The sequence below is a fragment of the Aythya ferina genome, assembly GCF_964211825.1.
Source record: "Aythya ferina genome assembly, chromosome: 4".
NCBI lineage: Eukaryota > Metazoa > Chordata > Aves > Anseriformes > Anatidae > Aythya > Aythya ferina.
The window spans coordinates 19,509,295-19,521,004 of record NC_140300.1 but is presented as its reverse complement, the minus strand read 5'-3'; the positions used below and the strand labels follow the sequence as shown (position 1 = coordinate 19,521,004).

At 38.7% G+C, this 11,710-nt stretch overlaps 1 protein-coding gene across 3 annotated transcripts; it reads left to right on the top strand.

The window, feature by feature from the left end:
* The first annotated feature begins 2,012 nt into the window (after nucleotides 1-2,012).
* CCKAR (cholecystokinin A receptor) lies at nucleotides 2,013-9,144 on the top strand. Of its 3 annotated transcripts, XM_084516845.1 has the most exons (6): nucleotides 2,020-2,163; nucleotides 2,250-2,394; nucleotides 3,173-3,424; nucleotides 5,450-5,711; nucleotides 7,197-7,324; nucleotides 7,979-9,144. In XM_084516845.1, the coding sequence occupies exons 2-6, from the start codon at nucleotides 2,274-2,276 to the stop codon at nucleotides 8,500-8,502; spliced, it is 1,287 nt and encodes a 428-aa protein (XP_084372971.1). In that variant the 5' UTR covers nucleotides 2,020-2,163; nucleotides 2,250-2,273; the 3' UTR covers nucleotides 8,503-9,144. The 3 variants fall into 3 exon arrangements, with proteins under 3 accessions (XP_084372972.1, XP_084372970.1, XP_084372971.1); XM_084516846.1 differs by having other exon boundaries at nucleotides 2,013-2,394; nucleotides 5,450-5,582; XM_084516844.1 differs by having other exon boundaries at nucleotides 2,014-2,394.
* Nucleotides 9,145-11,710: the final 2,566 nt, after the last annotated feature.

The window sequence follows — 11,710 nt, the reverse complement described above, 5'->3', positions numbered from 1 at the left end:
GACTGGCATACAGATGCGGAAAGCAAGGTCAGTACCTCAAGTGCAAAGCACACCTTAGAAAAGCAGACATATCTACAAAATTTGGGCTGAGACTGGCTTGTTGTTGATTTTTCTTCAACAGGAAGCAATTTTCAAAAAAAGAGAAGTTGTTAACAGGAAGTTTTGGCAGCTCAGATTAGACTTTCTGCATCTCACTCTTGCCTCTGAAGAAGAGTGAAAAAGCAATCTAAATTCTGCAGTTTTTTTCCAAAAAGCATCCATGACTTTTCCTGTAGATTATCACCGCTAAATCAGCACCTGCCTTGGCTGCCACTTCAAATGTTGGGGATGTTAAAATAATTTGAAATCGACAGAGAAGATGTCCAGGAAGTATAGGAACAATTCAAAATAAATACAAAACTAGAACTGAAAAAAAAAAAAAAAAAAAAAAAAACACAAAACAACTGTTTAATTAAATGGGCAACATTTGTCATTTAATAGAGTGGTTGATTATTAAAATCCATCAAGTTAGTCTTATAAAGCATAAAAAAACATAAAGCCAAATTAGGCAGCAAAGAGAAAATCATTTTTTTTCAGCGACATTGGTATCAAACATTCAAGCTTAATGGTCAATCATTGTAAAAATGGAAACAGATTTCAATTTTTATTTCTTCAGTATAATTTTTTGAGATTCACAAGTAGAAAAATAAAACATGACATGTCATTCTGGATTAATTTCCTACCAGTATAATATACATTCGAAACTAGAATTGAATTCTGCTGGATTGAATGTTTCTTTCTGATGAGACAGCTACACATCGTATACACTGATTGCCAGCTCAGGTCTGTTTTATCTAGGTTAAAAAGAGAAAAAAAAAAAAAAAAAAAAAAGAAAGAAAAAAAAAAAAAGAAGAGAGGGGGATCTCAAGAATAATATGTAAAATAAAAGGAACCATTATAATTAAGTTGCTAAAGAAAAGGGAACTTAGAAATTGGAACTTTCCAATCTATTCTCCCAGTCATGGCACTATAATTCAAGGCTGCAGAGACTGGAAAAGAAATCCAGGACTTCCAGTCTTTGTGAGTCTTTGTGTTACCAACTTTAAGGGGTCTGTGCCTGTTATTAAGGACCTGTTATTGCTCTGCTTATTAGAAGAGACTTTAAATGTGAAATTTGTTTTCAATTGAGTAGTAGCAGTATAAATACATTTATAGTATTAATTTACCTGGGTTTTGTTTGTTTGTTTGTTTGTTTGTTTGTTTTCCCCATAAACAAGCTGTATACTGGAAGTCAACAGTCCAGGACTTTGTGCAAGACCAAAGAGGATCGTGTTTATGTATTCACAAAGCAGAACCCAGAAGAAAGGGCTTCTTTTAAGCAGTCAAGATTGGTCAAGATTGCTGCATTCTTGATAACACATAACTAATGTGCAGTACTTTATCAGTTCATCAGGTTTACAAGTCATATACAAGTCCTTGCACTGAAAAATTGTCTAGGCTTCTGCTTATATGACCCAACAGTCCTAATGGCATACTTTCACAGGGCTTGATCCAAGAACACTGGAATTTGTGAAGCATTCTATGGCCTTACTGGGTTTTGGATCAGACACATACAGAGCTTTGGTATGAAGTTAGCACTTCATTAAATGAGCTAGAAGTAGCAGCTCTTGTTTTCCTGAGTCAATTACAGACTCAGTCTTCAGTTTGCTCTGAAAAAATGTGAAGAAAGCAATCACTTTCATGTAAGGCGTGCAAAATCTTCTTGATGATTTTCCCTTCTGAGCCTTTTAATTCAGCTCCTCTGGCCATTTCAAATGTTGTTGGTTGAGAGACAGATTTATCACTCTCATCTCTCACTGGTTGTGATTTATTGGCTGTGGAACAGCAGCATCCCTCTGAGAAATATTGCAGAGATGTGAGCAGAAGCAACCTTGCAAGGGGTTAACGCTGTAATCTTTTTCTGGTCTGTTTATAATCCCAACAGTAGGCCAGTAGCAGAAGAGGGTGGATCTAAAAAAGTACAGGAGGGGATGTGTGCTTGTGTGCATATGTGTGAATTGTGTCTGTGTGCATGCCCTGCTTTGCTGAACTGCCTCGCATGCCACTGACATAAATCTGTTTTCAGCCTGACCAGGGTGTTCCTGACGGATGGTTAAAGAGCTTACTTCTGCCACTGCCTCTCTGGTATTCCTCCTGAAGACTTCATTCAGAAAGATATTGTTTACTGGAAGAATGGGCAGATAGTTACAAGCCAACCCTCTTCTTCCTAGGAGCTAACCTGTGGATCCTGAAGGATGGAAATAGTTGAAGCGAGCTTACTTGAGAATGGCACCAACATCACTGATATCCTGTGTGATTACCTCTTGCAAAATTACACTTTTTTCTGTGTGGATGATCCACCTTATTCTTCTAGAGGTATGTATAGAAAGTAAATCTTTTGGGCAGTTTTAATTCTAGCTGGAAGACAGAGAAACAGCCACATGAGGTTTTGGTGGAAAGAGGGGAGGGGTGTAAAATCAACTAACTGCTGGTAAGTTAGGGTGAGAAACAGGCAGGAAAGAATATAGTGTGGTTTTGGTATGGTTTAGTATAGTTTTCCAAGGTAAACCTCCAACCGGAACAAATTTCAGAGAAAATGGAAATCTGACAGTAGCAATATTGGGCACAAAATGTAAACGGCTCTTGTAAGGATGTGGAGAAACATGATTTTTTGACTCTTTGAGCAGTTCCATAGCAATAGAGTTATCTGATCTGATACTGTGTATGAAAGTGATTAAATACGAAATTATAACACCGTGAGGCTAGAAAAAAAATCATCCATGTATTAAAATGTTTTTGATTGCTGTATCATTTCTTACTTTTGCATAAAGGAGGGATTTCCATGGTGATTGAGCAGGGCACATTAAGTACGTTGAGCAAAACGTGCTTTTCAGAAGTTGTATTTAATTCTCCAGGAGTACACTGTATTGCGTGTATCCAATTTTAATGTTACGCAACTCAGGTAGATCAAAATAAATTTAAGAGTTTCAGAACTTCTGCAGTTTTTATATTGATATAAAGACATAAACCTCTGCAAAACTGGAAGCTGACAGGCTTTTGAAAGGCTTTACTTTCTGATTAAAGAATGAATCATATAATAGCCATCTATGGTCTGTACACTTCATACCTGACTTTTCACTGTGACAATTTCCAGATTTGCACCAGATAATCCGGATTCTGCTGTACTGTTTGATATTTCTGCTCAGTGTTTTGGGGAACATTCTGGTAATCACAGTGCTGATACGAAACAAACGGATGAGAACAGTCACTAACACGTTTCTGCTGTCACTGGCTGTCAGCGACCTGATGCTCTGCCTCTTCTGCATGCCATTCACTCTCATTCCCAACCTGCTGAAAGATTTTATTTTCGGGAGTGCTGTTTGCAAAACTGCCACTTATTTCATGGGTAAGTCTTGGAAATTTATACTTATTTTGAAGATAAACTAGTTGAGATATGTGTGAGAAGGTCATTAAAGACCAGCAAATAGCCAGGTGTTTCCATCTGCCATTGAACATTTACCAAAATCACCAAGAAATGACTGTGTAGGGCAAATCTTCATGGTTCTGCTTCCCTCAGCATAATCCAGCAAAGCACAGATGTACCCACTGAACTTTAACTACACAGAGAAGTGTTTTACAGGACCAGGTTAGGTGAGAAGTGTTTTGCAAGCTGTAATGAGGAACCTGGCACATCTGCTTGCTTACCCATCACTGACAGAGCTATTTGCAGTGTCCGGATCTGCCATCAGAAATGACAGGGCTGTACAATCTCACTGAAGGCATGTTTTGCCCACAGATTTTTTGTAGCAGCTATACATGAAAAGAAAAAAAAAAAATAAAGTCCAAAGCAGGTACCCTCTGCAGAGCTGGAAGTTAGAGCAAGGGCTTTTTAAGAGCAGAGCAGGTCTGATCAGAGCTCAACAGGCAACCACAAAATGCAAACTGTGCAGATGCAGGTCTTGCAGACTGACTTTAGGAAGTAACACTTCTGTACGCCTGGCTGTGCCCCCCCCGGTTGAGAAGGTCAAGCCAGGAGTTTCAAAATGTTTGTACTATGTATGTCTGTGTAAATGATTTTGTCACACTTCCAACACTTCTTGTGGCTTCCCCTTTTTCTTAAAAAAAAAAAAAAAAAAAAAAAAAAAAAAAAAAAAAAAAAAAGAGAGAGAGAGAGAGAACATTATACAAAGTTTTTGCTACCTTAGAAGACCCTCAGCTACAGAAAGCCAGGTTTGCCTTTACCCTGCGCCCTTGAGAACTTTGATGTAATGTGAAAGTACACACCTAAAGTGGGAATGGGAAACCAACATCTTTTCATAGATAAAACCAGTAAAGCTAAAGGCCATGTTTAAACAACTGTAATGAATTGCTGCCATAAATGCCATAAAAATTACCAAAGCATTGTTCTCTTTCTTTTATTTCACATCGTGTAAATTTATATATATATATAAAAAAACAAAAAACAAACAAAACAAAACAAAACAAAACAAAACAAACAAACAAACAAAAAAAACAGTGAAATATTTCTGAACAATCACATTTCAGTTATGAAGGTGTTTTATTTTAAGAATCAGTGTGGATGTTTTCTATTAACAATTCAGATTAAGAGGTTTCTATTGACAGATAGACACTGATATTGATTCTACCACCTATGTTCTATTTTTTTTTTTGTTTTAAGATGTAGGATGACTAGTTTTGAATTACAGATAATTTGTGTAAACTAAATTAATATTAAGATATTGCCCCTTAATATTTTGGCTGACATTGAAGCATTCCTAAAGATCATTAAACCAAAGCTCATTCAATGAAAGAAAAAATTGTGACAAAGTTAAGCAAAAATGTTTATAATTTTTAAGTGATAAACTGGGACAGTTCAGTGACAGAAATACAGATCACTGCATTGTATTTTATAACAAATGAACAGGAGAAATTAAGGCTCTTTGAGGACAAAGATTCAGCTTTATGACTTCATTTCTTCTGCTTTTTTAACTCTATTAGCATCTATTTTTAAAATAAAATTGGTAACATTTAATTCTGTTAAATGAGGAAATCAGATCACCGATCAAGCTGAACACATAAAAAAAATAAAATAGACTAGTGATTATGAACTATGCTAAAAGAGTAACTAACAGCATAATCCCAGTTTCAGACACTTGTTTGAAGTGAAGTGCTATTACTGTAGTGTATAAATCACAGTAGTAAAGAGAAGGGTTAGAAAGAAAAGTGTCTTCTTTCCCTGTTATCAGAATTTTTTGGTGTTGTCTTTTTTTTTTTTTTTCAAATTACTCTTTTCTCTTGGACCTGTAGAGCCAGAGAAGTGTCTATTTATATATTTTTTTCTCCGTGCATACAGAAAGTTGTAAGATTATTTGAAAATAACAAGATTGTTTAAAAGAAGAAAATAACCTTTTTCTTTATTTCATACGCACAGGTATCTCTGTAAGTGTATCTACATTCAACCTGGTTGCCATCTCTCTGGAGAGATACAGTGCCATTTGCAAACCTCTACAGTCCAGGGTCTGGCAGACCAAATCTCACGCCTTGAAAGTGATTGCTGCTACCTGGTGTGTTTCCTTTACTATCATGTCACCATACCCAATTTACAGCAAACTGGTACCTTTTACCAAGTATAACAACAGCACAGCAAACATGTGTCGGCTCCTTTGGCCAAGTGATGTCATTCAGCAGTCCTGGTAAGATATAACTGACTGTTTGCAAATGCATAATTATCTAGTGGAAAACGGGATTTCATGGTAGCATTAAGCTTATTGAAAATCAAGTATTAACCTTCAGCAAATATTTACACCTCTATCATGCTCATTTAAAAAGTTTTTTAAAAAATCTCATTTTTAAGCTGCTTACATTTCGGCTCTTGTATGACTTTTGCTTTCACTCATTTAAGTGTAAACTTAATTAAACAGTATTTTCAGAGAAATCCATGATTAATCTTAGAAAAAAACACATACAAGCGCCCTTCAGTGTGCTGCCTTGGGCATTATTTTGTTTGTCTGAGGGTCCTCTGAAGCAGAGAGGTAGAGCATGAAAACTTGGAGAGTCTGCAAACACCCTTCTTGAGAACTCAGCCTTTTGGTCACTTGTAGGGAACAGGGACAGAAAAGTGAGGGGGGAGACAGTGCCCCAGCTCCTACCTCTCCAGGCAGAGAGAGTAAATAGTAGCACTATCAAGCAGTGGTATTATTTAGACATTGTGTCCTTGCACGATGACTGAACTCTTTAACTGGCACTGAGAAGTAAGATTTATTTATTTTTTCTTGGCTCCTGACGGTCAGTTGGAACTGCGAACAAGATTACAGTACGCACCACTTCAGCATGGTGTACCCCAAACACAGTAAAGCTGCATTTAAGTTTTTGGTAGTCTCAGGAATTTGCCAGTGTGAGCGCAGGTGGGGAGAAAGTTTGCCAGGCAAAATTCTCTTCTGCACAGCACCCTTGCAGACTCTCAGGTGCATTAATGAGTTCACACCACAGCCTCAGCAAGCAGGATAGATGCTGACTCTTGAGATATTTAAACAGAATGATTTCCCGAACCAGCACTCACATTACAGAAGCTGCTTTTGATGAAGTCAGACACCGATGTGCAACTGAGCAAGAGGTGCTCCCTGTACAGAAGGGGCTCTGCAAGGCCCCAGGGGTGTGAGTCCCAGCGGTGGCTGCTCCATTCCTCCTGTGTGTGCCAGGAGGCTTGCACAAGCCAAACCTCGCTCTGGTAGTGACAGCCAGAAGCAGGGGCTCCTTCGAGGGTCAGTAGCTACTCAGGTGGCTTCAGCAAGGCAGATTTTACACCATTCAGAGCAGCAGGGCATCCAGCACTGGTCTGGTTACATCAGGGAGCCCCATGGGCAGAGGGCCCGTCTGCCTCCTCTGAGGCACCCACATCCCCGGGGCCGTGGGAGACAGGACGCTGGGTGTTTTGCAGCCATGAGAGCCTTGCTCCTGCTGTGCTTTTCTGGTGGAACAGGGAGGAGGAGAAGTTGAAAGCTTCTGATTTCCAGGGCTGTCAAAATGAAACCTCATATCAGCATGAAAAAAAGTCAGCAAAATCTTGAAATCCCCCTCCCAAGATTCTCAGAAAAAAATATTTATTTATTTATTTATTTATTTATTTATTTTGTGGTTTGCACTATTCCCTGGTCACTGCCTGTCTCTTGATTCCTCAGGTACACTTTCCTGCTACTCATACTCTTTCTTATACCTGGGATTATAATGATGGTTGCATATGGCTTAATTTCTTTGGAACTCTACAGAGGAATAAAATTTGATGCCAGCCAGAGAAAATCTTCAAGAGGTAACAACACATTTAGGTTATTTCTTAAAGTTAGACCTTAATGTGAGCAGTTAACTTGAGGCTAATATAAGGAAAAATTTCTACTTGCAAATATTGTTATAGTTGTATATAGTTATGGTCATGAAGCTGTCAGATGCATTTATTTGTTGATTGAAGTGATTCCATTACTCTCTAGCCAATAATTCTTCACCTGTGGCTTGCTTGCAAAAACACCAGGTGGGATGCTTTAAATTCCTAATTGTTAAAGAAACATCAAGTTTTGTTTGTTTGTTTGTTTTGTTTTGTTTTGTTTTGTTTTCTGGCTATGGAGTAAGACCATTTCTGTCAATAAATACCATAAAAAGAAAAAAAAAAAGACAAATGTAGGTAGAAGCATAGAAACTTGAAAACTATCTTGAGTACATACTTGAGCAAACAGTGTTCTCACTTCTTTTGCATCAATCTGTGTAGATTTAAGATGTGAGAATATTGGGGGATAGAGGACACAGAGCAGCCAATAGCTGACTGATGCAGAATTAGGACAGTGCTTTCTTTGAAGCAGTTGTTCAGCCATAAGTTATTTATTTAGACTTGGATTCCGCCCTTCTTTTTGTATTTTGAAACATTGTTCAGAAATGTTCTGCCATCTAATTAAGTGCTACTTTGTGTGTACAGAAAGGAAAATAAGTACCAGCAGCGCCAAATATGAGGATGGGGACGGATGCTACCTGCAAAAATCCAAAAGGAAAAGGAAAGTGCCATTGCAACAGCTCTCTGTTCTGAGCAACAGCAAAATAGACAGGGTGAGAAGCAGCAGCTCTTCTGCCAACTTGATGGCCAAGAAACTCGTCATCCGCATGTTGATGGTGATAGTGATTTTGTTTTTCCTTTGCTGGACTCCCATCTTCAGTGTGAATGCCTGGCGCGCCTTTGACACCACCTCAGCAGACCTGCATCTCTCGGGAGCTCCCATCTCCTTTATTCACTTGTTGTCCTACACCTCTGCCTGCGTGAACCCTATCATATATTGCTTCATGAACAAGCGTTTCCGCACGGGCTTTCTGGCCACTTTCACCTGCTGTGCTAAGCAAAAGCCTCCTGCAATAAAAGATGTTGGCGATGAAGAGGAGGGGAAGACAACGCGGGCTTCGCTCTCCAAATATTCTTACACACACATGAACATATCTGCACCCCCCTGAGCTGCATCAGAAGAGGCTGCAAGTGCCCTGCAGAAATTCAGGTGGTTATTGTCTGGTGTGGGAAAGTGACTGTGGCATCAGCTGAACATGATTTAGTTCTGAGGTACTGAAACACTTCAGCTGACAGTAAATGTGGTGAGAATTGAAATGAATGCTATCCCTCTCTGACCTTTATATCACTTTCCTTTCAAAAGTTCAAAGGAGAAAGAGGGTTCTTTGAAGATAAGGGACTTTATACAAAGCCTTAAAAGGTGGTCATAAATTTATTTGTCATAAGTTCTCCTGTAAAAAAACCTGGCGTCCTTAACATCAACAGTTTAGCTCCGTTTTCAGCTGCAGTTCTGAGTATCTCTTAAAATTTCCAAGATGCTAGTGGATTCTCCTCAAACATAAATACATGTATTACAGTGTTTACTTCAATATCTCTGCCTTATAATCAAACTCTTTCAGTTACATTTGTAGTATATTTTTTCACATTGTTTCAGCTGAACAAATACATGTTGAGATCATTCTGGTGTCACAGTCAATTAGAAGAATTTCGTTGTGGGGAGAATGGGCTTGTCCATGTGAAAATAATGCTTTTATGTAAAATAATTGCATCCTTTTATAAAAATAAAATGAAAATAAATATTGATGACTTTACGTGTGGATGGAATGCATTCTTCGCTTCGCAATAACCTATGATAAATTTAGATCATTTCATGTATTTTCTGTTTAAATGAGTAAATAAATAAAAGAAAAAAAAAAAAAAAAAAAAAAAAAAGAACAAGCACAAAGAAGCAGCTTTCTTCCCTGTGGCTGCAAGCACCCATGCATGCAAGGGGCAGGATCTGAGATGGACCCCAAAGGCTGATATGGAAATTATCACACTGGGAAGCAGAGGGATACAGGCAAAGAGATGCTTCTACAAAAGACATGGGGCTGAAGACCTGGAGCGATGCCCATAGTAATAACACATTTCGCAAATATATTTGCAGTTACTCCTATCGCAGTACTTACTGCACACATGAAAATGAAAGCCACGAGGTGTAGAAAAGCAGAAACAGCACAATAAATGAGCAGAGGCTGAAAGACTTCATCATAAAGTGTGCTTTCTTCCTAAACTTTGGAACTAATTTCCCCAACTAGACATATATGTAAACAGACTCAGCAAAGAAAAATCTTTGAATGATGTAATTATTGCTGTTTTATTGAGCAAGGAGCTCAGTCTCTTTACTGTGTGCTGTATGGGTGAGTGTGGGTGTTCAGATAATGCACTTTGCTCTATGGGGGTAGGCAGGAAAAGTTATATAATTTGTTTTGTTTTGTGAAAATATTCCATCAGAGATGCTTCAATCTTCTGGCTGAGTCAATATCATTTAAGTAAATTTGTTATTAGACAGAGATTAAATTTAAGCACTGCAAGGAATGTAGATGTGGATATTAAATATAACCACTGTCAAGGTTTTAATCAGAAAAATCTGATCTCTTTACAGGATGATTTTAAATTGGAAATGTAGTTTGAGTTCCAAGCACCCAGAGACACGTTCTGCAGTTATTGGCCAAAGTGGCTCACCCATATAACTTAGTGCACAACTTTAGCTATTAGGGTGTTTTTTTTTGCATCCAGCTTGCCCACAGACAGGAAATTAAAATAAAATTCTAAACAGTATTTATGCAAAATCCATAGAAACAATGTTCTGCCTGTCATGTTAATAAAACAGCGCTGTTCTTGGAACTGTGCTGAGACTACCGACATCTCTCTGACCTTTTGCGAACCACTGAATTAAATTATGGGATTTAGTTGGTAACAATGAAATGAAATGAAAAGTTTACTTCACCTAAGGCTGCGGGATGAAACCCTCTACCAACCTGTCCTGCCTGTTGAAACTGAGGGAACAAACGCAGCTGCTTTTGGATTTATGTGGAACCACAAGAGGAGAAAAAAAAAATATTTAAAAAATGTTTTATACCATTTGAATTTCTGGCTTTATTATAGGACATAGTTTTAAAAGTTACTTACCTAAGAAAAAAATCACATTTTAGTGATATGCTGGACGTGACTGTTGCTGACTGTGTGCTGTATACGCAGACAGCCTCCTTCACGCTTCCGTATCCACTTTAAAAAGCAGTTTCTTTTTTGCAGGAGTAATTTTCCCAGTACCTTTAGAGCCTGTTGAGCAGTACGTGCACCACTCACCACTCACCCACTCCCACTGACTCAGTCCGAAGACAGTGGTTTCGGATGAGAGGCAAAAGCCATTTTTGGCAATGCCTTAATCAGACCATGGGTCCCCTGCAGCCTCCAGCACCTGGGGCTGAGAGGAGCAGGCTCCCTGATGGATGCCCCACTCGTCACTGTCAGGGAACACAATTTGGAGGTGATGACAGAGGCAGGTAGGAGAAGAAGGTCCCGATGGAGTGACGGTCAGAAGGCAGCCAGGGAAGGGTCAGAAGCTTGCCAGAAAGGACACGTTTCCTTTTGCACAAGGCTGGCTCTGTGCACTTATTGTCCTTCCCCTCAGTTGCCCCCTGTGCACTTTTTTTTGTATTAGCTCTTTGACCTAGCTCCCAAAGCCAGATTCTAGCAAGGAGCAGGAATCAAGTTTCTAACTAAAATATTGCAATCCAGCCATTTTGTCATCTGCCTGGTCTCATGACAGAAGAGACTTCAGCCCTTTTGCAATGTGCGTGCATCTTTGTGGCATTTTCCCTGGCTCTGAAAGGTGTCATTTCTTTGCTGGAGAATCATGGAGTCCTCCCAGTTTCTTTAATTCAGATAATTCAACAGAAAGTATAAATGGAATAGATAGGTGGCAAACTAAAAGAAACCATGGAGTCTCCTTTTTTTTTGTATCATTAGTTTCTAGAGTTTGGAGGGAAAAATCCTATCCTAACACCTTACTTTGACAATTGGCAGCAAAGGCATCAAAAGGCAAGCTCCTACCCAGATGTGGCACACAAATTGGAAAGCAAAGATTCAAACAATATATTTCACATGTAGAATGCCCACAAATCTCTTAAGCCTTTCTCTTCTTCCCCTTTCTCCCTGTTTTTCTCATTCTTTTGTCTTTCTGTCATCTCTTCCAGTTGCATGTCACCTTTTTTTTTATATATATATTTTTTTTTCTGTACCTTTCACAGTCTTGAGGTTACTTTCCCCCACCAACTGCTTTGACAGGTTTATTTCCCCCAGATTTATTTTCCCAGAAAGCACTCTCGGCTTCAT